Source organism: Paramisgurnus dabryanus, chromosome 1 (assembly GCF_030506205.2).
Source record: "Paramisgurnus dabryanus chromosome 1, PD_genome_1.1, whole genome shotgun sequence".
Taxonomy (NCBI): domain Eukaryota; kingdom Metazoa; phylum Chordata; class Actinopteri; order Cypriniformes; family Cobitidae; genus Paramisgurnus; species Paramisgurnus dabryanus.
This window is the reverse complement of record NC_133337.1, coordinates 46,159,508-46,187,034: the sequence shown is the minus strand read 5'-3', so window position 1 is coordinate 46,187,034 and position 27,527 is coordinate 46,159,508. Positions and strand designations below refer to the sequence as shown.

Genomic DNA, 27,527 nt, shown 5'->3' with positions numbered 1-27,527 from the left:
CAGTGAAGTATTAGTTTTACCCGACAGGATTTCTTTACATTTAAACTCGATTTACTTTTATTTTGAAATACTCTGAGAAGTCAAACTTCAGCATGTGTTAGAGCACTAAATAACCTGTAGATTGATCAGTATTGTAACACATGAAACGAGAAAAAAAAAGTTATAAAAAAATATCCACTTTTGAAATTTACTTATCATGGTTGAAAACACCTTTCTGGATCTACATGCGAGTAAATAACGCGATATTTGTCAGGTCTGTCAAGGGTTTGTGTGTTTAAGATGCTGTCATAGTTTGGGATGCAAATGTTATCAGGGTTGGGAGAAAATCGCCTCTGCTTCAAAAATAAAAAACTGAAAAAAAAAGTTTCTTCCTATCTTAATTTGTTCTCTTTATATAACCTCTCAAATATGGGTAGGTTTCTTTAAAAATAACACAATTATAGAGATAATTGCAATTTTGTAAAGGAGTTTTGTTAAGCAATCAGATTCAGAATGATGATCAAACATTTTGAGTTTTTACTGTTTTTAAATAAGTGAATGCTTAAGTGTTTTATAATTCGGGTAAGAGCGCCACTTAGTGAATAATAGTGGAAATAAAAATTGCAGTAAACATTTGGTAAGAAAGCGTTTTCTCTTAATTGACAAGATAACTCGACAAGATAACTCAATAACTAGTCAATGGCGGGGAAAGAGTTAAAGCTAAACAGAAATATCCAAGTCACAAGTCCAACATCAAAGGATGATAAAGTATTATTGAGGAAAGGCAAAGGTAATGTAGCGTGGAAAACATTTTAACATCTTCAGGACCGAACTACACTCAAATACAGAATGGAGCAAAGCTGTTTGATCTGTACAAGCGCATGCGAGGTAAACATATAGAAAAATAAACTGGATTTACCTTGCCGAACCAGCCATGTCCGATCTCTTTTACATAAAGCAAGCTGTGGCGCCCAAGATCTGTGGACCTTAGGAGTTGGACTAGAGAAAGAAGACAGAGCCAGTATAAGATATTAATTAGCTGCCGGTTTAGTGTCATTTTTTTGTGATTTACTGAATGAATTACACAGACAGGGTCACACACATTATACAGTAGAGTCTAAAGGTCTACACTGAAACAAAAGCACAAGCTTACAAAAAATGGTAATTGTATAATCACTGGTTAAAAAATTGGCAAATGCAAAACAGAAGCAAGTAATTTGGATCCCATTGTTTAGTATAGACATATTTAGACAAGCAAATATCCAAAAGAAGATAAACAACAAGAATCCTTAGAAATCAGCATCATAACACACCCTTAGTTTATGCTTGTGAATCTTCTTGTGAAGTTTCTTCGAAATTCTTCAAGTATATCATCCTCCCAATATCCTCTCCAAAAAGTTAAACGTGAAAATCTGTGTAGAAGTTATGTTTAATAGAGTCCGACTGAACGGTTGGTTAAAAACCATTTTTCTGAAATCCATAAGAGATTTGACAAAGAGGCGCACTGGATTTTGCAGTACTGAAGTGATTTTCGGTATTCCCTTATCTGACAGAGCGTCGTGTATCTCTATCATCTCAAAAAGCCATCACAGTCCCTTTCTGTCTCTCCCTCATCTCAAACAGACGGTTCTTTGTAAGTGTTTATGACATAGTGTCTCATTCTTGTCTCCTTTTTATGCAGCCGCCATATTTTACGCCCATGTGGTGATGCAGAGGCTGCCCCCTGACAGAGACCCTTCACTGGACAGAATTGGGCTCTTTGTCACCACCAGTGCTGCCTGGTACCACCGAGTGTAAAGAAACACTGACACTATTATTCCTAAGGTTTGTAGCCTGACAACAGAAAGTTAATGGCCGGTAAGCAAATCAGAAATGCTTGACGGGGTGCGGGATAAAAAAAAATTAGAAGGGGAATAAAGGTTGTGATATTAACCGAGTAAGCAAAGATTGAAATGAAAGTGAAATCAAACTTTGATGCTCCTAATCCCATCATAAGATTATGAGACTTTAGCATATGAGACTTTTCGCATACAGGGTCACATATTTGCTCAATGCGTATACAGTTCATCCGACATACAGACTTTAACAATAAAAACTACTGTACATGAATGTCAACCAGTTCAAGTTTAGCAGTGACTCCATTCTGTACACACATCAAATGATAAATTAAACTCTAAAAACTTTACGAACAAGCAATATCCAAATGCTCACAGCTAGTGATGCACCGATGTATCGGCCGCCGATATTTATCGGCCGATTTTTGATGAATTTGAGACCATCGGCATATCGGCAATAGCACGAGCAAGGCCGATACCGATTGTTTATTAATTAACTGCATAAAGAAATACATTATATATAAAAAATGAGTTAATGTTGTTAATAAAATAAATGCTGAATAGCAAAAACCACCTTTTAAGGTTGTCATGCTGTCTTATTATATTTGTTTTAGCTTAATTTGTGCCTCTCTTATTATGTTGGTCAGTTGAATGTTAATTAGATCCAATCCATGTTCAGTAAAAATAATTTGATGCAGAAATAAACTAGCTTATAGACCAACTGTATAGTATTGTATACAAGTTTTTAATATCGGTATCGGCATCTGTATCGGCCAGAAGTTGTCTGTTAAAATCGGTATCGGCCCAAAAAATCATATCGGTGCATCCCTACTCACAGCTGAAAAGTGCTTTGGGGTGTCTTGCATAGTACTGCCAACATTATGACTCATACCATGGTTTTATAGTAAAAGTGTAGTAATCATGTTTTTTTTTACCATTTTTACTGTACAAAACTATGATTTTACTCCAACTGTGGTAAAACATTTGTAACCGTCTACTTTATTTGTAGTAAAACCATGGTTAATTTCATAAGGGGTACCAACATCAACAAAATGACATCATGCATCTAAACATGCTTGGAGCGTACGCGTGTAATTGCGTAAAAATGAGCGACAACTCGGCTCTCTCGTTATCGCAGTTCTGGTCAATGACATTCACGCTATGGCCAGATGGCTGCTGGGAAGAGAGTCACTGGGGAGTGAATGATGGAGACAAATGCTTTCACTTATAAAATTATCAAACACATCACGGGGAAACTTGTTTACTGCCATTGGGCTCATCATGCTTTATTTCTCCCTCAAATCCATTTGTTCTAGCAATGCAAATTAGTCTGGATAATAGTTTTGTGATGTAGTTTAATATCAGTGTGTGTGTGTGTGTGAAAGATGGTCCATGCATATTACAAAATGACGTGAGCCTTAGAGTATTTGCATGCTTAGAGTTGATATGAGGGTGTGTTTATGAGCACAGCTGTTATAGGGTGGATACTGCACACTGGAGTATAATACAAGAACAGTTTGGCTCAAATATATTGAATCGGATAAAATAAAGGCAGTTAACCTTTGCCTTTCGTCTCGCTAACTTCTTGAGTAGGATAAAGACATGGCTGAGTGCAAACAAATGCTAAAAAAACTGAAGACGATGACTGGCTTATTGACTGTGTCACAGATCGGCATCTCCGTCACTTTAAATGACAGGTCTGCGGACTCTAGATCTTATTTTGACCTCATTAGTGTGGATTGGCATCATTTAATCCACTTTTAAAACTACAGTGGACTCAGATTTGGGCAAAACTCCAACTTTAAACAGTGGTCATAATGATATTACAATACTGTACGTCTAATGCTTCTTCATTTTATAATAATTTAAATAAAAAAATGGTTCAATAATAACATAATAAATATGCTCATTTTCCAGCTCCCCTAGAGTTAAACATTTGATTTTTACTGTTTTTGAATCCATTCAGCTGATCTTCGGGTCTGTCGCTCTCACTTTTAGCATATCCTAGCATAATCCATTGAATCTGATTAGACCATTAGCATCGCGCTAAAAAATAACCAAAGAGTTTGGATATTTTTCCTATTTAAAACTTGACTCTTCTGTAGTTACATTGTGTACTAAGACCGATGGAAAATTAAATGTTGCGATTTTCTAGGCAGATGTGGCTAGGAACTATACTCTCAAACTGGCGTAATAATCAAGGACTTTGCTGCTGTAACACGGCTGCAGCAGGCGTAATGAAATTACGCAGCGCCTGAAAAGAGTCCCCTGCTATTTAAAGTAACCAAGGGGACCATTTTCGGGCAGTGCGTAATATCACTACGCCTGCTGCACTCCTTGATTATTACGCCATAATGAGAGTATAGTTCCTAGCCATATCTGCCTAGAAAATCGCAACTTTAAATTTTCTGATGATCTTAGTACACGATGTAACTACATAAGAGTCAAGTTTTAAATAGGAAAAATATCGGACCTCTTTGGTTATTTTTTAGCCCGATGCTAATGATCTAATAAAGTTCAATAGATTATGCTAAGCTATGCTAAAAGTGGTAGCGCCAGACCCGGAGATCAGCTGAATGGGTTAAAAAAATGGTAAAATAAAATGTTTAACTCTAGGGGAGCTGGAAAATGAGCAAAACAAAGTGTCCCTTTAATTACAGGTGCTGGAATGACCTTTAGTGTATCCACTTATAATATTTTAGCAACATTCATTTACACATCTGCAACACATCAGCAGTGAGAGTTGAACTGATGCATTAATGTTAATATCCGTCAGGTGGCAGAACACTGCATCCATTATTCTCTTATCATGTAAATTAAATGGCACAGTGAAGCGTTGTGCGAGAGCCGAATCTGACCAACCGCAACCTCTTGACTTCTGACCTGTACTAATCTTATCGCATTAGCTGCAGGCATCACTCTCAGACTATCATGAAGTGAGCTGTTGTTATGTGAAACATACTCTCCGTGGATTGCACACATCCCCTCACGGATTCCTCGGATTCAGAGGAATATTTCTGTAGGCTGGCCGAGGCGGAATTATGCAACAGACAGATGTTTGTTCGTATGGAGATGAAGTAAGCGAGAGGAAGTGGGAAACAGACAAAAATGCTATGATGCCTGAAAGGAAACTCATTTATGAATCACGTCATTTCTCAGTTTGTCAAATCCAACAATTTTAGTGAGGTTTATGCTTAAAAAAATTTATATTCCAGTTTCCATATAAGATAGCGTGATGGCATTTTAGTATAAATAATTTTTGTTGAATACTAAATTAAGTACATCTGGAATGCCAAGACGATGATTTATATTTGTGTGAACTGTTTCTTTAAGAATCAAAGCATCACATTCCTTTGCATGGTTAATAAGCAAAGAGCAGCTGCATTGGTTTATACAAAGGCCCAGAGCGATGTAGGGTTATGGGAGCGAGTCCACCCCAGGAGGGGAAAGTGGAGGCTGGACCACACCAACAAGGGCGTTGGTCCCTTCTGGATTTTACACTTGAGAACTTGTGGGTTGGAAGCAAGACCGAACACATTAACAATGTCCTCTGGAAAAAAGAAAAACTCAGTCCAGAGAATGTGAAACTCGTATGGGAGTTGCGCAAGTGGAGTCAAAAAGGATATTGGACCGGGAAGAAAATGCTTAACAGCCCTGCGCTTTAAGCGATATCACATCTGGTCCCGGTCACAGGGCAAGATTAAGCAACGGATCTTCGAATCTTCATCAATTAAATACATGAGCAATATATTTGGGCCGGGTGTGGCGGTGACGCACCTGATCGGCCGGGTTGCTTGGCGACGGGCAGCGAGACCTCAGTGAGAGGCAGGATGTAGACGTCAGGACCGTTGTGAGATGCAGGCGATGCCGGCATAGACATGTCCGCTGGGCACTCCTCTCCCTCTGCATTCTCAAACTCCTAGGATAGCAAAAAAAACATAAAAGGCATAGAAATATCCAGGTCAATATAGATTTGCACTTATGCATTTCGAAGATTTTTGCACAGTACTTCTTTAATTATCCTTAAACTAACTTATTTCTTCTTATGCAAAAGATAACTTGTTTTTTTTTTTTTTTTTTTTCTGACACAATCTTGACAGGTTTTAAAGATCACTCCCTATCCAAAATTGCCTTATGATTGAATGCTCGCTTCCTTTCTTCGTACGAAAACACCGAACAGTCGCTCAGCTCAATTCCAGCAATGTGTAAAGGATTCAAAGGCCGTCTGTGTTTTCAGACACGGCGTACAAAAATAATACATATATTAATTAAAAAGGCACATTAACAGTGAAGAGCTTTGAACCCGATTACTGTCAAAGTAAATAAATAACCTTTTTTAAATGCTTACTGGAACAAATGGCAATTTATGTCCATTAAAGAGCGCATCACCCTAATCAGATCAAATAAAGACCCACTAGTTTAATCTCAAGAGCTTTTAACTCGTACTTTACATCTCAATGTGCTTTTCACCCCACAAACTACAAAGAAAGATGAGACCGTCTACGAAAGGATTTGGCACCATCTGGAAATCGGAAATGCCGATCCAGATGCAGCGAAGAGGCACTTTATGTGAACTGGGCTGCGGAGATATTGGGCTCGAAGATATGGAAAACAGTGACCTAGAGAGGTCACAAACACTTACATTTAAAAAGCACAACAAAAGACATAAACACATCCTCTCACGCACACATACACTCGGTCGTATACACAAAAGGGTCCCCGAGAGGCTTCACTGTCCACATTCACACGCCCCACATGGCTGCATAATGACCCTAGCTACCGGACACTACAGTATATCATTATACAGACACTATTGCAATTCAAGGCCTTTATTCAGTCTTGCCTTAAGTCACATGATTTACATTCCTGAGCTAAAAATCAAAAACATCTCTACTCTGCATCGTTTTCAAGTAGCAAGCAATAGTAGTCATTTCTTTATCTATGTTAACTAATATAGTCCCGCTAGGAGTAACCCATAGGCAAAATAAATTAAAATTTGCTTACATGTCGTTATTTATTCATATTTCATCATCTGTGACAAGGTGTTTGGTTTCATTCACTTAATTTCATTTATTTTTGGGCCATGCTTAGGCATCTATAAAATCTTTGCTGACAGCCTAAAATTTGGCTTGTTTAAAGCTTAGACATCTGGGCTGTGTTTGGACGGATATTAGATGTCTCTTAAATGCAAAATTGCTTGGTGGGAGTACTTAAGTTCATATCAAATAATTCTGTACTCCTCCAGTTGTAGTAATAGGAAGCCAAAACGGCGATTTAAAACAAATGACACTCACATTTTTATTACAAATTATGTTTTCAGTATTTTCAGCCTGGTAATGCGTACACTGAAAAAAAGAGATTCATTAAAATTAATACATTTTTAAGATATCAATTTATTTAAGCTACATTTAAACAAAAAAGATTAGTAAAGAAAAATAAAATATAAAAATTTTGTTTAAATGTAGCTTAAATAAATTGATTGCAACCACTTACCTTAACAAATTGATTAAATTCAACGAATAATTTTTTTCAGTGCAGTAATAATATGTAACCTTTAAAAATAAAAATAAAACATACTTTTTTGTATGTTGAAATAGAGAAGCGTACAATGTAGATGTATTTGCAACATTTAATCATAGCATCATTAAGTTTTTATAGCTACAAAACGTAAAACATTTACAAATTTTTCATACCGTAAAGACTGCTGTATAATTTCCCTTTAACCATTTTATGGATAATGTTACCAGCCTAACCCTACCACAAACCCTACCCTAAACTTATGCATTTGGCAGACACTTTTATCCAAAGCAACTTACAATGCATTTCAAGCTACACTGAAAAAAATTATTCATTCAATTTACTCAATTTTTTTAAGGTAAGTGGTTGCAATCAATTTATTTAAGCTACATTTAAACAAAAAAGATTAGTAAAGTAATATAGAATAAAAAACTTTTGTTTAAATGTAGCTTACATAAATTGATTGCAACCACTTACCTTAAAAAAAATGTATAAATTGAATGAATCATTTTTTTCAGTGCATTTACCCTTAAACCTTTTTTATATAAAATAAACAAATAAATAAATAAGTAAATAAAATAAATAAATAAATAAATAAATAAATATATATATATATATATATATATATATATATATATATAAACATATGTATTCTTTTGTATTTTATGCAGCGTAATGGACAGAAATGTGTAGGACATTTTTTGTTACAATAGCATTTAAAAAATTTTAAACCGCAAATACAGTCCTACCCTACCTATGTCTATATTATACGTTTCAGTGTGAATGAAAACGTGAGTAAATGTATGTCACTTTACGAAAAATGCACACGTATTTTCAAGAAATGACATTGAGAATTTTGCATGCATTTGGCTTGTCTCACTTATGCCTTAATACTGTAAGATTTCACATTTTTAATGTTGTTTAAAATGTTACATTCCCACTGCATATAATGAATGTAATTTATGTGCACAAACATTATAAAGTAGTGCACAATTTCTGTTGTTTCCTAGAGAAACGTTCTCAGAATTCTTTTTAAATGTAGCATTTTATATGCTTGTTAAACACGCAGTGTGGTTAAAGACAAAAAAATGTTGGGATGTTTCAGCCTATGGTTGGGTAAAATAAGGACAAACCCAACGGTTTATTTTGAAATTAACCTTGAAAATGTCTAATATGACCCAACCCAGCTTTTGGGCTGAAACAACCCATCAAAAAATTATTTAAACCAACTGTTTTCTTTAAATTCTACCCAACCATGGATTGAAACAAACCAGCATTTTTTTAGCGCAACCACACAGAGCTTTCATTAAGGATTTATAAAAAAAAGAAACAACCGTTTTGTAGATAATTTTTCCATCTTACCTGTCCTTAATGCACTTGCGTTTGACCTAACAGGTCCTTCTGTATCTTGCACAACTCTTCTTTTTTCTGTAAACCTGCACCGCTGGGCTCTCTGAAGAGCACTTGAAAGGTGCCCGCATGACCCCATACTGATGTGACATTAGACACCGGCCCATGCTGATGTGATATCAAACAGCTCAGATTTTGAGAACGCATCATAACTCTCCAAAAATGTACAAATAATAGACAAATTAAGAAACTGAGAGAGCACATGCAAGGATGGACAGCTCCTCTTTTCCTCCTAGGACAGCGTGAAGGACTAGTGATTAAGAATAGTTGAGACGCTCCCACAAAAATGTGTGGCCAGAAAAAAACCAACAGGGAAAGAGGGAACGGCTTTCGACATTCTGTGCTTATGACATCACTCTTTTCTCTCCATCCTTGATCCCTTGCGCTCATTTTGTTGCACATGTGCATGACAGGCCCTTGCCGAAGCTATCAGCACACATAAGCATGCGCGCACAACACACACACACACACACACGGACACGCACACACTAGTGCATGGGAAATAAGAACTCTCTCTAAATGTCTGATGAATGGGCTAATTTGTATAATGTTAATGACGCTTGCAGAGGTGTGTGTCAAATACGCCTCATTGTGCATGCTTGGAAATAAAACTTTTGGGATTATGGGTAATGTAGTATCATATAACAACGTAATGATCACTTGACATTTTTCAAAAAAAGAAAAAAAAAGACTATGGCATTAAAACAATACATTTCAGAAGCTGAAGAAAAAAGCAGAGGAAGAAAAGCAATCTCAAAGTAAATGTATGTTCTGCTTTACATTGTTTAATGCGTATGCTAATTAAAAACATAAGAAAAATATCCACCACCCTTTATAAATGAACTCATATGAAAAAAGACTATTATATTATATTATTTACTTTACAGTAGTAAACTTTAGTAAAATTCTTATATATAAAAAAATTACTATAGTAAAATTCAAAAACAGTATACAGAATACAATATTTAATTATTCTGTATTAATATTCATGATATTTGGGTAACACTTTACTTGAAGGGGTGTTTATAAAACTGACATGACACCTTCATAATCATTTTATGACACGTGTCATGAACACGAAAAAATTTTATGACAACTGTCATTAAGTGTAATTTGTTAAATTATGTCATTTTTAATGCAAAGATGACATTGTTTGAAATACACCATAAACCAATACACCATAACTTAAATGTCATAAATCCGTCATAAACATGGCATAGTAGAATAATGATCAAACTTAAGAAACTATAGCTTTATGGGTTAACATTACATTAAACTGTTATTTAAATGTCAGTGAGTGTTAATACTATGTCAAATAATTTTAAAAATCTTAACAAAATGCAACAGACACATCAAAGATTATACTTAATTTTATGTATGTGCACAATACATAGCAAAACGGACAAATAATAGAAGTTGCTCTTCCTCACACAGAGGGATCTGACATTTTCTGACATAGAAGAAAAACTAACAAAACACTTAGTTAAATAATAAAAAAAAATGAAGAGATATGGACCCAACGCTGCATGGCTTAACCCATTATTGTACTGTTTTCATTTAATTTTGGGTGAATCTTTCTCCAATTGTAATAAAATATCATTGATTGATTTTATTTCTTAAACACATGGAGGAAACTTAAAAAAAACTTTCAATTATGAACTGAAGAATATTCATGATGCTGTTATAGAACTATTTGTTTAGCATTTTAATGACAAATATTATTTGTACCACTGTAGTTAACACAGTCTCACCCCATTTCGTCAATATTTGACGACACTTGACCATTCGTCATATGTTGACGTGAAGGGTATACCTTTCGCGTCATTTTTTGACGAACTGGGGACTTCAATACTATTACGTCCGTTGCATTCTCTTTCCTATTTTATTACCATTTGCGCGTCGGTTTAGGGTTAGATTACGCAAAATTAAACAGTGTACGCGAAATTAAACAATGTACGCGAAATTAAACAATGTACGCGAAATTAAACAGTTGTCACCTGGCGTTGGGGTTAGAAACAGTTGTCACCTGGCGTTGGGGTTAGAGTTAGGTTTGGGTAGGGATGTCATTATGTAAATCTAACCCTAAACCGACGCGCAAATGGTAATAAAATAGGAAAGAGAATGCAACGGACGTAATAGTATTGAAGTCCCCAGTTCGTCAAAAAATGACGCGAAAGGTATACCCTTCACGTCAACATATGACGAATGGTCAAGTGTCGTCAAATATTGACGAAATGGGGTGAGACTGGGTTGCTGTAGTTGAGGTCAAGAAAAATATTCATGACGCTATTTATAACTATTCATATAGTTATAAAACTATTCACCTTATTCCGCCACGCCCCTTTTTAATTCTTCGCTCTTCCGCATTTTGTCAACCGACTTCCGCTGCTAATATGGCACAGTGCATTCGGTGGTTAGTTTGGTGGTTAGAAGATTGTTTGTAGTTCACTACAACTTTAGTGAAATGACAAATATCGCTACTGCTATAAATGTTTTAAATTAAGAGCACGGTTAAAACTTCATACGACGATTGGATAGTCTTATATTGTCCCATCAATCGTCTCGTGGTTAGACGATATGAAGCAGCCGCGGCAAGTAACGTCTCGGTTACGGATGTAACCCTCGTTCCCTGAAGGAGGGAACGGAGACGTCACGTCGTGACCGACGAATTGGGAACTCGCTTAGAGAGACCAATCTGCTTCGTATACTACTAAAACGCCAATGAACTTGGCATTGAGATATTTGCATAATGCTGGCGCCGCCCCGCCAGGTGCCTTTATAAGCAGCAGGTGCAAATAGGGAAATTAGCTTCTTTTCGCTGAGAAAGCCGGGAAAATGAGACCGGCCGATAAACAGCAGGTGGCAGCACCTGTGGCGACGGGACGTGACGTCTCCGTTCCCTCCTTCAGGGAACGAGGGTTACATCCGTAACCGAGACGTTCCCTTTCAGTCGGTCACTACGACGTCACGTCGTGACCGACGAATTGGGAATCCCTACCAAAACGCCACTAGGGGCTGACCTCTTCCAGTGACTGCGTAAAAGCCCTCCGGTTCCACTTAAGGAGGAGGAGGTAGGTTTTAAGGCAGAAGGCCGGGCACTAGATGTTCCTTTAACCCCACAGAAGTGCCAGCGACTGGGAAGCGCCCTACCTGAGCGGGATAGGAACGCTGCGGAAGCCACCGCCCGTCTTAAGGGCTAATGGTGGGCGAAGTCAACCGTAGTTGAGGAATAAAGACAGCCGTGGCTGTGTAAGCAAAGCAGTGCTCTGCTAAGGGAAACGTGGGCTGGTAGGATTAACCCCACGGAAAAATACTCACAAAGGAACCCGGTGGGACACAATGTGGAGCCCGAGCCAACACGTAGGTTCGCGAGGATGCAGCTAGTGAAGGCTGACAGCCAATGCTCCGCAACAAAGGCTGCCAGGGCAGCGGAGGAAGAACAATTCAAACCATTACGCATTTTTGTTCTGAAGGCCTTCCATACTGACACAGTTATGAAGCATCAGTTGGAGGCTGCAAGCCGACCTGCGAGACTGCTCTCCGTGCTCCCCCTTGTGAGGAAAGAACACGAGAGGATACAGGCTCGATACGAACACTGTAAAATCTAATGAACGTATTAGGTGTCGCCCAACCAGCAGCTCTACAGATGTCTGTTAGCGAGGAACCACGAGCTAAAGCCCAAGATGAGGCAACGCTCCGTGTGGAGTGCGCTCTCAAATTAAAGGGGCAAGGAATACCCTGAAGATTATAAGCCAGGGCGATAGTATCAACTATCCAATGAGACATCCTCTGCTTAGTGACAGCTTTCCCTTTCTGCTGGCCACCATAACAAACAAAGAGCTGGTCTGAGGTCCTGAGGCTTTGCGTGCGATCCACGTAGAGTCGCAGTGCGCGTACGGGGCACAACAAAAGCCATGGTTGGGTCTGCGTCCTCCGGGGGCAGCGCTTGCAAGCTCACCACCTTATCTCTGAAGGGAGTGGTGGGAACTTTGGGCACGTAGCCTGGTCTGGGTCTCAGTGAGACAGCAGGACCAAACTAAAAGCACGAATCGTCAACAGAGAATGCATGTAAATCCCCTACTCTTTTCATGGAGGCCAATGCTATCAGGGTCAGAGTTTTCATTGATAAAAACATCAGACTCGTAGACTGCAAAGGCTCAAAAGGGAGACCTGAAGGCTTCAGCACCATGGACAGGTCTCAGGAGGAAAGAGGGAGGGCGCGAGGGGTTTAGCCTGCGAGCGCCTCTTAAAATGAAATAATTAAATCATGCCGGCCAACTGATCTGCCGTTGATAAGAGAGTGATGAGCAGAAATAGCGGCGATATCAACTTTAATGGCGGAGGGACAGCCTACCATCTAACCTATGTTAAAGATATAAAAGCACAATGTTAATGGGCATTCTCTGGGGTCCTCGCGTTGCGAAGAGCACCGGGTGACGAAAAAGGTTTCTTTAAGCGCGTAAGCCCGTCTTGTGGACGGTGCTCGAACCGCGTCGATGGTGTTAGATACCGCTTGCGATAAATCACCTAAACCTTGCGCGCGCTCAACGACCATACATGGAAATCCCACAGGTCGGGGCGCGGGTGCCATAATGTGCCCCTTCCTAAAGAAAGAAAGTCTTTCCTCAGGGGAAATCGTCAGGGAGGGGCTGTCGCGAGGAGCATTAACTCTGAAAACCAATCCAGTACGGGGCGACTAATAAAAGGCTCTCCTCGTCCTGCCTGACTTTGCACAGTGTCTGCGCAATAAAGCTCACTGGAAGGAATGCGTATTTACGCACCCCCCGCGGCCAGCTGTGTGCCAACGCATCCACGCCGAGGCTGCCCTCGGTTAGTGAATAAAATAGGCGACAGTGGGTATCGTCCGGCGACGCAAACAGATCTATCTACGCACAACCGAACTTCTTCCAAATTAGCTGGACCGTCTGGAGGTGGAGTCGCCATTCGCCGGGGGCGCAGCTCGGGAAGCGCGTCTGCCGCTGTATTGAGCGAACCCGGGATGTAAATGGCACGAAGGGACCTCAGATGCTTCTGACTCCAAAGGAGGAGATGACGAGCGAGATGCGACAGGTGACGAGAGCGCAAAACCGCCTTAACGGTAAATAACGCAACAGTCGCAATGTTATTGGTGTCGGCTAATACATCCTTCCCTCGCATCTCCATAGCGGAGCGTACAAGTCCCAGATATACAGCGCACCGCTCGCGGCAGTTGGGGTGCTATGCCCACCCCTGAGACTGCAAGCCCGTCATACGTGGCTGATCATCCCGTGCTGAGGGCATTGCAATATACAGAATGCCAGGAGACCCCTCAGGGGCATATCTTCTATCGGAAATGCCGGGTCTACCACAGGGAAAAATTTAAATGACACGCAGGTGCAATGTTTACACGGTGTATGTTGGTGTGCCACGCTCTCCTCGAGACTCGATCGTAAGCCAATGCTGAAGCGGTCTCATATGAAGCAGCTCGGGCGGCGTCACAACCGCAGCATGCTGTCATATGTCCAGGAGCTTCTGAAATTGTTTCAGAGGGACCGCGTACTTCCCTCGAATTAAACCGAGGCAAGTCAGAACTGACTGGTTGCGCGCTCTTGTTAAACACGTCAATTAGTCGACCGAGTCTTATTTCCATACTGAGAAAAAGGATCCTCTGCACGGGGCAAAGTTGCTCTTTCCCAGTCGACCTGAAGACTTAAACGAGCGAGATGCCAAAGCATTAACTCTCTGTGTTCGCGCACGTCTGCCAAGAACGGGCTATTATAAGTCGACGTAGAAAAAAGCAGAATGCGAACAACGCTCTCTCTCTGACATTTTAATGCCGTGACTAGCACATGGAGACACGGAGAGAGAGAGACAGCTCGAATGGTGTACTTCGTATTAATATGCCCACCCCACGACGCAGAGCGAAAAACGGTCTAAAGCGAGGGGAGATGGACACATAAAGTACACGTCTACAGGTCTAAGGCTGCAAACCGATCTGAATATTGAAATACGAGCCTCGGCGTTATCATCCAAAAAGAACACCTTCGTAGAGCCGGTGCGTAAATCAAATCGATCGTAACCCGCCGCGTATTTTGGGTACTATGAGATAAAGGCTGGAAAAACCCTATCATCATCCTCTCGGTAAGAGGGACCGGCTCGAACATCCTTCGCCAACAGGATATCGACTTTTGCACGCAGTACATGTGCATCGGACGCTTTCACTACAGTGAAACGAAAGCCCGAAATTTTGGGGTGTGCCGGATTCGTAACCGAGGCGGATCGTGCGTAAAACCCAACGAAACGGGCTGGGAACTGAAGCCAAGCACCCAGGCACCGTACGAGGAGAAATAACGACACTACCGAAGTACCCGCGGTGGGGCAGCGAAGCGAGACAGGTGGGACTGCCGGTGCGTCTGCTGTGACAGCATAAACATCTACAGTATGTGTGTGTGACACTGACCTGAGCCCGCTGAGGGTGACGGTCGTCTGGTCTCCTCTGCGGAGAGCGCAGACTCCGATAAGGGTGCTGGTGGTCCGGTCTCCTCAGCGGAGAGCTCGGACTCCTCAGGTCACCCGCTGGCGATAGAGGAGAGGTAGGGTGAGCTGGTGTGTGCCCGCTCACGGCTCTCTCGATCCTCTGGAGACCTGGAGAGGGAAGAGGAATGCACTCTATGTGTGGTTAGTGGGTACCGGCTAAACAGCCGGTGGAACATATGCAAACCAAGGATTTTCCACCCGACCCTCTATCGGGGGAAGGAGCTCCATCTCCTGAAGAGTGATCCTCTGCCAATCCGGGTCGCCCTTCACTGGCCACTTAAACTCCCGATTTTCACGGGAAGCGGCTAAGCGGGCGGGGCGAGCTGCTGACGACCGGTTCCCCTGCGCTGCCGAGATGGGGTCCGAGGAGGGGAACGGAGGTGGTCGCCGCAGGACGCCGACGGCGAGAGGCAGACTGAGGAGCCGGCGTGGTGGACCAAGGGCAGCTCTGTTCCGCCGGGGCATGACCTAGGAGATCGCCTCAGTCTGTGCAGCGGAGCTGTACGACTCCCCTGGCTCGCCGAAGAGGCCGGTCTGTGAGACAGGAGCATTCAAGTTGTTCTCGTCTGCGTCCGTCATGTCAGCCAGACACAGCCAAAGGTGGCGATCTTGAACCACTGAGGTGGACATCGCACGACTGAAGGTCGCGGCCTCCCTGGTAAATCCTTTGTGAGCCTGCAGCAACGTTATTACGTGCAGGGCTGAAGCCGCCTCTCCGGCATGCCTGATGGGCAGCGTCCGTAACCGGACGACTGTCTACAAACACGGGAGGGAAGGGTTGGGTGGTCCCTCCAGGAACGCATCCCGCTCCACTGAAGGGGTCCCCGCCCTCAGCGGCTCCGTTGGTGAGGGAGGTGAGGGGTGAAAGCTGAACGGCCGGACGGCCGCAAATCACGTCAGCTCTTCGTGCCGTCGGGGAAGAAAGGCACAGGAGGAGAGGACCGAGAGGCCCGAGCAGCTCCGAAGTACCAATCATGTGGGCGGGACGGTTCGGGCGGAGAGGGGTTAACCTTTCCAACTCTACCGTCTCCGCCGCTCGCGGGCACGGCCGCCATCTCCGGAACGACTCTGCCTCGGAGGAAAAATGGACACCCCTCTGATGCTGCAGAAGTGACGGGACCAGAAGGAGGTCCAATGGATTCGGCAGACATCGTAGAACACGACTCTGCAGTCTCCACCGGAGCCTCAACCGGCTGAGGATGAGAAGGCCGGTAGGTGGAGGACGCATCCTCCGTCCTACTCAGCGTAGTGACGCGAAGGGCGCCCTGCGAGCGCTTGACGGCCGCACCATGGCGGCGTCAGCACTGCAAAGGCGCGGACAGCGTTCCCGTAGAAACGACAGTCGTCTCCGCAATCCAAGAGGGTTATGCTCTCACAGAGAGAACAGAAACTCTCCACGAGCGCAGCCCCGGAGTGCTCGATGCCTGAGCACGAAGACAGCGCTCGTGACCGTCACTGGAACCCTTATACTTCTCGCATCCAAGATCGCACGGCGAAAAGCTATCCTGAAAAGGACGCTGATCTCCGCATATACGAGAGAGTGGCTGCCTTTAACAAGGCACAAAGCTCTCTCGTATCACTCTTTTAGGGAAATTCACTCAGATGCTTAGTTGATGAGCGCACAGGAAGGCAACGCACACACTAAACTCAAAACAATAAACAGATGTAGAGCCGTGGAATAAGCGAAGCGTCCGCTGTGATACTGCTAGTTCAACCAACTTCAGCAATCAAATCCCAACAGAGTAAAGTAGCTTCTCAGTAGCAGATAAAGCCGGCTTTCGAAGCGAAAAAGCTAATTTCCCTATTTGCACCTGCTGCTTATAAAGGCACCTGGCGGGGCGGCGCCAGCATTATGCAAATATCTCAATGCCAAGTTCATTGGCGTTTTAGTAGTATACGAAGCAGATTGGTCTCTCTAAGCGAGTTCCCAATTCGTCGGTCACGACGTGACGTCGTAGTGACCGACTGAAAGGGAACCTATTGGACATATTTAATTACCTCGTCCTGTCAGGAGTTGATGGAGCAGCATTGAAAATTATTAAAAGTATGTCTACCAATATTTACACAGTGATTTTGTCTTTTTTATAGCAAATGTGCACCTTAGCCAGTCCAATAACTATTTCGTTTTTATGTGGTACCATGATAGAATTCATTTGCAAACTTGCCAACACTTATTCCTTCAAATCATGAGACTTAAATCCTTTTAAGTGGAATCTACAAAGCTCACATATGGTTTAAGAAATTCCTTACAGATAATAACTGATCACACTGTAAAGGTTTATATAACTGCATGGCAGGTTACATCTGATCACATAGTAAATGTTTAATATAACTGCATGACAGGTAACAGCTGATCACATTGTAAAGATTTAATATAAATGCACAACATCTGATCACATTGTAAAGGTTTAATATAAATGCACAACATCTGATCACATTGTAAAGGTTTAATATAAATGCACAACATCTGATCACACTGTAAATGTTTAATATCACTGCATGACATCTGATCACATATGAAGGTTTAATGTAACTTTACAACAGGTAAAGCAAGACCACCCTGCAATAAATTAAGACACAGCTTTATCGGATTCATCAGGAGCTGATCCCAAGCGTATATCTGGAAGCTGTTGGTGTATGTACTGGTAAAGTGCTTGGCGACTGTGTAATGGATGCAATATCAACCCTGTGTAAAGCTGAACCAAAGATGGTTGTTTCTCAGTAGAGTTATGTACATTTGTGCCAGCTCAACACATTGAAGCAGTTTCTCGGACAGGCCAGGGTTTACAGGACTAGGCCTTAATTATATTAGGACATTTTAGTTTTTACAAACAAATCCTACAAAAAAACAAGACTGGTGCGCATCTTGTGACAAAACAATGGCACTCATATATGTTGAGGTATGTCAGTAAAAGGTGTTTTTAAATTATTGTAGCTCAAATATGCATTTTAGCCTGGGACCAGGATAAGCCCTGTCCGGGAAACCGCACCAGTGTTTTCCCATATCAGATGTATGTTGCTTCAGGTTGAGTTGTGATTTTGTAGTTGTGGTCAGAGACGGATAGATGCTCCCATTGTGTTTCTGCATCACAGTTTAGGAACATGTTGATTGTATCATCCTCACAGTTGTCCACTGCATCACTAAACATCAATGCATCTATGAAAACAATATAACCATAAACATTTTTATGTTAGTATTTAAAATAAACTTGCATCATGAGAATTAATATATAAATGGCACCCATACTTAAACAGAACAGTGTGTAAGAGAGAGATGCATTAAAAAGAGACAGAAACATTATACAAACAACCTTTAACTTCAGTGTTAAATAATACGTTGTTTAATAGGTCATTATCAATATCTGAATGAGAAATGAACTGACATTCTAGCATCTGAAATCTCAGTAACTTGTAGGAATCACATGGGCTACTGTAAGAATGCAATGTACTATAATATACTGTTGTACTATCGTAAATATAAAAATATAGGTGGACAATTAAAACCATTCAAATAGTTGCATTTTATAAACTAACGTTACTGATCTTAAGTTTATTCGTAGAACGGACATCACAAATCTAACTTTAGGCGAACGAGCACAAAGTTAGCTAAGATAGCTTACCTGAAACTGGCCACCTTTTCAACACCAGGCGTGGTTTAAAGTTACCGGAACATCGTAGTCGAACCATTACTTGGGATAAGGGTGTTCCTCAGTTGGCTTAAAATTGGTAAGAAAGAAACATAAAGGCGCTCGAGTGAGCTTTTTAAGCTTAACACGTCGCCTTCAGTCACTGCCTCAGCTGCTCATCGTCTATGCGGCCGGAAGAACGTTGACAAAATGAGCGCAATGGCGCCGCCCTTGTTGTCGTGAAAAATAAGGTGAATATGACAGAGTATTAACACTTAATGACATTTTAATGACAAATTAAATTTGTATCACTGGTAAAAAGTGGTCAGTTATGTTGTCTTGGTAATGTCAAGTTATCATTACAAGTTATGATGTATTGATTAATGTCAAGTTGTCATAATAAAGACATCTCAAACAATGTCATCTTTGCATTAAAAATGACATAATTGAACGAATGACACTTAATGACAGTTGCATAAAGGTGCATAAAATCTCGCCTTTTGCCCCATAACCCCATGGACTGGCGCTGCTTGGACCTGAATACAACACCAATCTGGCAGTCACATGGATCACAGCACCCCCTAATGTGTGCTTCACGTTCTTCATTTTTACCTTCTAAATTATGACTTTAATAATTTGCATTCTAGTTGCATATTTAGTGATTTTGCAACTGTTTACTATGTCTTAACATAGATTTTTTTTAAAGGTGGGGGTTTTTGCCCCCCCAAAAACGTCCATGCACCTAAAAGTGCATTGTGTAACTTTTAGACGGATCTCTTCAGAGAAATGCAATAAAATATACGTGACTATATTACCAGTGGTGTATAAAAGACCTATTATCTTAGAATGAGCCATTTTTATCTACATAAACCGCAAGTCTACTTATATGGAAGTCCCCGTCATGTTTTTACAGTAGCCCTTAAATGGACAAACTGCTCTACAGAGCGCGTTTCGTCCCTACGTTGCTTCAGACGATGACATGTTTGTCCTGTGGCAGGTCCTACCGCTTCTCCTTGAGTTTCGAGGTTGGTTGCAATTCGCAATCTCACTGCTAGATGCCGCTAAAAACACATTACACCTTTGAGAGGGTTTTGCAGCGACCGACAAACACTAGGGCTGGGTATCGATTCAGATGTTCCAGATCGATTCAATTTCGATTCACAAGCTATCAAATCGATTCGATTTTGATTCTCGATTCAATTTAAGTGGGTAATTAATAAAAAGAAATTAAAAGCCACAACACTGTCGTTGTCGTCTTGCTTGCGAAATCTAAAATGCTTCCATACCTCTAACTTTTTATGTGAAGGTGGCATCAACATCAATGAAGCACCTAAAACCTGTTTGCAGGGAAAAATAGAAAAAAAAAATCGATTCTGCTCTTTGAGAATCGATTCTGAATCGACCATGTTTAAAAAAAAAAACGATTAATCGAAAATCAAATTTTTTTGCCCAGCCCTATTAAACACCAATTAAATAACTAAAGTGACATTCGTGAAAAAGTGCATTTCAATTACCGAATAATAACCTTTAAATTTAAGTCTAATTACTGTACCTAAACATTAGATATTGATAAAAATGCTAATTTACAAGAAAAACATGCCAGGTGCACTCTGCATAATTTCCATATGTAAAATCCTCCCACTTTGAAGTCACTTTGAATAAAAACATTTGCTAAACATATAAATTGAAATTAATATATGCACAAGCCTATATTAAAGGAACAGTATGTAGGATTGGGGCCAAAACTGGTATTGCCATCACAAAACTTGTGGCTAAAACTGGTACTGCAGTCACACAGCTGGTGGCCAATACACAAAAATGACAACATAAACATCATTTGAGGGCTGCAACTCCACTTTTTAAATGACAATATCCTGGCCAGACCACTGTTGTCAGTGATATAAGTATTTGAAATGAAAATGATTTCTTAATGTTTAGTGACATATCAGGGCCATTTTATGACTAATTGATATACATTTCTTACATACTGTTCCTTTAAGGAAACAATTAATTATGCATCCTAAAACCTCTAATAATACATTTACACACATTAAAGAAGCGCAACAGATGTTTTGACAGATTTATTCTGCACTTGCATTTTCATTTTTGACACTGTCTCTACACGACGCATCGACCTTAAATGTACACACCTTGTGTTATTTTAAATATGTACCACATTACATTCTTATCCCAACTTGTGTACAAGCTAAAAAAAAACAAAGTGTTGAATAGAGACATGAAATGTGTTAGATACGAGATGGAGAGAAATAAAAAGATACAGCAGGTCCCTTTATGGCAGTTGCGGTTTAAGCAGTGAGCTGTAGATCCACCAAGGGACTGTAATTACAAATATTTGGCCTTTACTGGAGACCAGGTGCTGAGAAGCTTGAAATAGTCTGTCTGCCTCTCTCTCTCTCTCTCACACACACACACACACACACACACACACACACACACACACACACACATTTGCGCAGATCTTTCTCCTGTGTGTTGACCCACTTTAAAGTTCTGCTGAAAAGTGCACAATGTGCTCTGAGATCTTTACCCATACGCTGATTGAAGGTTTTCTCCACTCACTACAACATAAAAAAGGTCTCCAGAGATGCACTTGTGTTGTTGAGCTCTGACTGTCTCGCTTTAACCTTAGGAGACCACTAAGTGCTTTGCACTACAGACATCGCATTCCTCTGAAACCCTTGGACACTGTAACCTCAAGGACAAGGGTATTTCTTCACAACATTCCTACAGATTTAAAACAGATGCTGGATGGATTCTTGAATGTGTCCTTTTCTGACTTTTTAACAATTTCATTCATAACTGCAGGGAAGTAGCAGGTCAAGGCCTTGCAGAACTTTTTGGTATAAGTAAATGCAAGTTGGAGTACAAAAGTTTTAGGACTTCTAAAGCAGGCTTTTGTGTAAAACATTTTTGATATGTTTGCTTGTCTTGCTGTGATTTGTTTACCTTACCAATAACTGCATTTTAACTTGAATACAAGAACAAAAAATTTGGATTTTTTGATTATTTAATGCACTCTAAAAATGTTTTTTTTTTTAACCATACTGGGTAAATATTATACAGAACACATGCTGGGTTAAAAATGACCCAATGTTGGGTTGTTGTTATGCAACCATGGGTTATAATAACCCAGCAGTAGGGTTAAAACAACCCAGCATTGAGTCAATTTTAACCCAGCGGTGTGTTCTGTCCAGTGGTGGCTCGTGACTGCTCATCTGAGGGGCGCAAATTCAAAATAAGTGTTTGGAGTGTCATGTGTGTTGTTGTGTTTTCGAAATATGTGTTTGTCGCGTCATGTGAACCATGTGCAATCACGTGTTTTGTCGAAATAAGTGCCTGCTGCACACGCGTCAAAACCATTTATGATAAAAGAGACGCTCACGTTCACAAAATACACACAAGACACTCCCTTAACAGTAAAGTCTGATTACACATGAGATTATGTGAGTATCTGGCAAAAGCGAGCGTCTCTTATCAAAAACCCTTTAGATGTGTCTGCAGCAGGCACTTATTTTGACAAGACACATGATGCACACTTGATCTCTCAACTCGCAGAACACATATTTTGAAAAAAGGAAGCACACACATGACGGACTACATACATGATGTGATGAACTTCGCAACAAGTGCCCTTGAAAAAAGAAGTCACCGGCCGCCAGTGGTTCTGTCCAATATTTACCCAACATGGGAAAAAATAACTCAGCCAAAAATCAAAGCAAACGCTTTTTTATATGAATTTAAGGAGGCTAAATCCAAATGAAGGGCGTGTTAAACCAATAACAACATTAAAAGTCTATTGACCCGTACAAGGGCTGTGAAACTCTTTAAAAATGTAAAAAAGCAGATAAATAAAAAAGCAGATCTCACCTTAAAGCCAATGTCACCACGTTTGCAGCACAGGCAAGCCAGCATGAGGAAGATAAATGTAAAGAGTCCAGAGAAAGAGACAGCCACCACAGCCAGAGACGAAGACCAGGATAATTCACTCAATGGAGCGCCATCTGCAGGACAGGTGCGGCATTATGAGACACATTGCTATTGCAGCAAAGCAATTTAGTTTTCATTTTTACAGTGCTTTCCAAAATCTGGCATTGTTGCTAAGCAGCTTTACAAAATTATTTTATCACAAACAGTACAGATATAAAAACAGAAAAGAATCTTTATAAAAAAAAGCAATCGAAAAAAGCAATACAGTCACTACGGATAAGTGCTATCAAATTTCAGTCTGACCTGACTCAAATGGCCCTTGTTTGTCTAAACACATATATATTATATTATCTAAAGTATATTGGCACCATAGCAATTAATGCAGAAAAAACAATCTAAAATTATACAGTAAGCATGTTGACCACATAAACTTACTGTGGCAAATATTTAGGTAATAAACAGTCACATTTTTGGTGACGTGTGTTTATTTATTGGACTGGTATTTATTTGGTGCATCTTTATTCCAAAATAACATCTCTAGTAGTTGCTGTGGAAACTGGAGTTTTTGCAGCTATCTTTCCCTCAACATAAATTCATGCCTCCATCCCACCTATTTACACACTGATAGCTTTCAGAATATGAATCCAACAGAGCAAAAACAGTCATATCTTCATAAAAGCATTGTGTACACCCTTCAAAAATAGAATTTGTGTGATTTGGCTTGTGAGGAGGACCCATACAAATATAGATGTGAAGACTTTTAAGGGAAATCGAAATGGTCCCAGCGATTTGAATAGCTCATAAATCCCCTCCCAAACATTGTATTTTTGTAATTGTGCCAACAGGTTTGTGTCAGGTTTAGGGTACAGTAAATATGTGACAAACCAGTTATAATAAGTAGCACAGGTATTTTAGTAGCAATAGCCAACAATAAACATTTTTAATGTCAATAATCCTTAGGATATTAAGTAAAGATCATGTTCCACGAAGATTTTTTTTTTTTAAATTTCCCACCGTAAAAATAAAAAAGTATTTATCATTAGTAATGTGTTGCCAAGGACTTGATTTGGATAACTTTAAAAGCGATTTTCTCATTATTTAAAATTTTTTGCACCTTCAAATTCCAGATTTGTAGTAACTTGGATAAATATTGTAATAATTTATTCAGCTTTCAAACTATATAAATCTCATATAAAGCTCTAATGTTGTTTGGTATTAAGTCAAGTAATCATGACTTAACATTATTAAAAAATAGTATTTTGAATTTTGAATAACTTAACAATCTTAGTTCATTGAACTTATTAACGTAGAAAAACCCTAAACTAAATTCAAATGATCAGTACAGAAGTCACAAGGAATACCCATAAGCCTTTGCGCCTGAATTTTTTGTTGTTGTGATAGATTTAAAAGCTAGTGACGGGAGATACAAAGCTTTTCAAAGCTTCAGATCAACTGAACTAATTGCTTCGATAAATTATTAGATGTTTCGAAGCGCTCGAAACGCCTAAATATGGTGTCATCTGTTGGTGAAAATATTGTAAAAGCAACAAGATTTAAATCCAACATTTTACTTTTTTTTCCTAAATCATTGCAATTTTTTCTAAAAACATGTTTTAATTGAACTTAATTTATAAAAAAAATCTCAATTAGGGCAAACAGATCATTAACACTAACTCTCCCTTTAATTATGCACATGTTTGTCATTAAATATGTCTATAAAAAAGTAGGCAAAATGGTAGCTTTATCAGATGAATATTTTATCAACTTGCATAATAAATAAAAGTGACCCGAGTTTACCTAAACATATTAGACACTGGTCTTTTTGATCAACACCCCTTAGTATTGAACCATCAGTTTTTTTAAAACATTTCAAAACGGTTATGATGTAATAAAGCCTCGTTCGCTAAAATCACGTGACTTTGTTTGAAAAACGCTTTGAACCACTGATTCAAAACAAAAGATTTGTAAATGTTTCGAGCCTTCAAGAAGCAGTGTTTCGAAATCGACCACCACTACAAAAAGTATGTGTGCTGATACCAGATATGCAAAACATGGCCAAACCACTAGTATAAAGAGACTACTTTAACAAAAATCATTGGGGATTACATAAGACAAGCACTGCAAAGCAGGTTATTAAGATTGTAATGAACCTAGAGATCAAACCTTGTTTTGAAGTCGTATGCTGACTGATAAAATATAAATGAAGTTTTGAAAAGAAAGTTTGCACATTCATGAATCAGATTACAAGTGGTGAAGAGACAAGGGAGTGATCTGATAAAGACAAACATCATTCATTAAAACATGATAGTTATAGAGGAAAAAGTATTGTGACTATGTATTGAGAAACACTTCACAGTATTATTGAAGCTGTTGAGTGGGACTGAAAAGCAAAAAGATTTGCTCTTTACTGTTAATGAGAATTTATATTTTTAGAAGAAGGGCACAAACAGAATTTAAAACTGAAACAAGGCTTTAAACTCCCATCCACTATTACTTACATACATATATTGTCTGATCAGTCAAATACTTTGTTCTTTATATAATAAACTTCTTCGCTTTCAATGCCATTGTTTGGACGGGCCTATATTCTCACCCGGTCATCATTTTAGGGGCAGTGTTTACACAGTGTTTACGCCTACATTTATGCATTTGTGACTTACAGTGCATTAAAGCTATACATATAATGTACAGTATGCATGTATGTGTTTTCCCTGGGATTAAACCCATGACCTTTATGTTGCTAAATCAATTTGCTACCACATATTTGCAACATGTTTGTTTGTTTATTTATTTCTTAACCCTTTAACTGCCTGGGTTTCATATTCATAGCTGTGAATGATCGAAAATGTATATTCTCAGCAAAAGACAAATCAACTATTTGGTTGAGCACGTTTAAAAAAAAAAATATTTAAAACATTATGTTTTAAAGTAACAGAATTTTGTAAAGTTAGGGCACTATACACTGTTATGTTATGTCAAAAAATATGCCTTCATTGCAAAATGTCACCAACAACAGTTCACATGGCAGGAGGGATTTCTTTGTCTCTGACATCCATCTAAAAAGAAATGTTGTGACTGTTGATTGACATCTAGTGAATTGTTTGGCATAACATACCTCAAGCAAATAGTAGAGATTAATCTGCTTAGGTACTCCTCTCAATAAAATATCTTAACTAAAAATGTGCTCAACCATTTGGCTGAGAGGTAGTTAAAGGGTTAATGCCATTCAGGGGGGATATTCCAGAAAGGAATGCTATTGTTTAGTTGAATAACATGCCTTTCAAGAATAAATGTCTGTTTTTCAGCTTGGATTTTGTGAAATATTTTCTAAATAAATGCGACGTATAGTCCACTGCGACTTATATATGTTATTTCATCTTAATGACGCATTTTTAATGATGCGACTTATACTCCAGACCGACTTATAGTCCGAAAATATGGTATATAATTTACAAAAGAACTTTTACAAAAGAAAGTTTTACATGACACGTTAACTGCAAATACACTGCTTGATTAACTTTTACTTTGCTAATTAACCTGTTTCAACTTGTAATTACTAAGAAAAGAGAAAACTTCTCAGAAAGCTATTGTGATTTTTTATTATATTTGTATTTGTGCATATAATGTAATGGCATTTATATATTGTTACAGTACATTTTAGGGCCACTGTCATATGCAGTACTAACTAATACAACAAAGAATACATTGGTGCACTGTGCGGCAACAATTACTGCAAACTCATTTGTGTGAAGCTAAGTTAATTATCAGTAATGAGCAATGTTTCGAATGAAATTAGTCTACAGACTATTGCCTCAATTCTGTGACTATATTGTCATTTAATAACCTAAAGCTGAGTTTAATCTAAAGACATGTGGTATAAAAGCATTACAGCTAGCTGGTATGTGCATGTATATCAGTACTCATTTTCACTTCAGATTTCTTATTATTATAATCACGTTAGTCATGCAACTCTACACAAGCTTTTTCTGACCTTTTCCATATAGTAGTTATAACTTTATTCCAGCACATCATCTGAAGCAATTTGTCAGGTTGCACTGAGCTTTTTTTAAAGTCTGGAGGCTGCCGTGACTCACTTCAATTTGACGGAGCCATTACAAGGCTTTTAGAGATCAGGTGCACACGCATTTTATTCCCCTTGAGGTTTAATTTAGCCTAATCTCTTGATTTAAAATCAAACTACAGTCCAGTGTTTGCTGGAACTGGCGCCATAAACAATTCTCATCTTGTACTGTTGTCATAGTTCACGATAAATCCAGATTGTATAGGGCCAAAGGGCCAAAACATACTAAAGAATAAATCTCAGGGCAAAATAAATCTCGGGATTATAGGAAATGCATCCATTCTCATGTTTCTCAATGTTATAGCGCCACCAAGTGGCCTATCACCAGTATACTCAAAACTTAAATGTGTTTCTGTTTTTGGTTGTATATGTGGTCGGTAAATGAACAGCGCCTCTTGCTCCATTACAGAGAGGCACCAAATAAATCTAAAAGGACATTTTATACCATTCCTTGCAGTTAGTGCACAAAAGTAGACATAAATGTTTTTATAATAGTGGAATAATACAATAATGTTAGTGTAAAATCCAATCATAGTAGGCTATTCAAACAATTTCTTATCATTTTGGGGTGATAAAAAAGATTCTGTTTCACCCATTGTGGCCTGCCCCGCTGTC

The 27,527-nt window shown here is 39.5% G+C and overlaps 1 protein-coding gene and 1 long non-coding RNA gene across 5 annotated transcripts in view; both read right to left on the bottom strand.

The window, feature by feature from the left end:
• The window catches only part of aatkb (apoptosis-associated tyrosine kinase b), an 81,173-nt gene that overhangs the window by 16,560 nt on the left and 37,086 nt on the right, over positions 1–27,527 (bottom strand). For 2 of the 4 annotated variants that reach the window (XM_065262878.2, XM_065262880.2), the window contains exons 2-4: positions 22,772–22,905; positions 5,592–5,733; positions 899–978 (exon numbers count right to left, since the gene is read on the bottom strand). In XM_065262878.2, coding sequence (XP_065118950.2) covers positions 899–978; positions 5,592–5,733; positions 22,772–22,905 — 356 coding nt within the window. Of the gene's footprint in view, positions 1–898; positions 979–1,292; positions 1,622–5,591; positions 5,734–8,693; positions 9,000–22,771; positions 22,906–27,527 lie in introns of those variants that run through there. The other 2 variants (XM_065262881.2, XM_065262882.2) reach the window with 2 other exon arrangements.
• Positions 17,687–19,136, bottom strand: LOC141282376 (uncharacterized). Its single transcript, XR_012336962.1, has 2 exons — positions 18,878–19,136; positions 17,687–18,414 (listed from the first exon to the last, which is right to left on the bottom strand). It is a non-coding gene; the product is annotated as an uncharacterized lncRNA (long non-coding RNA).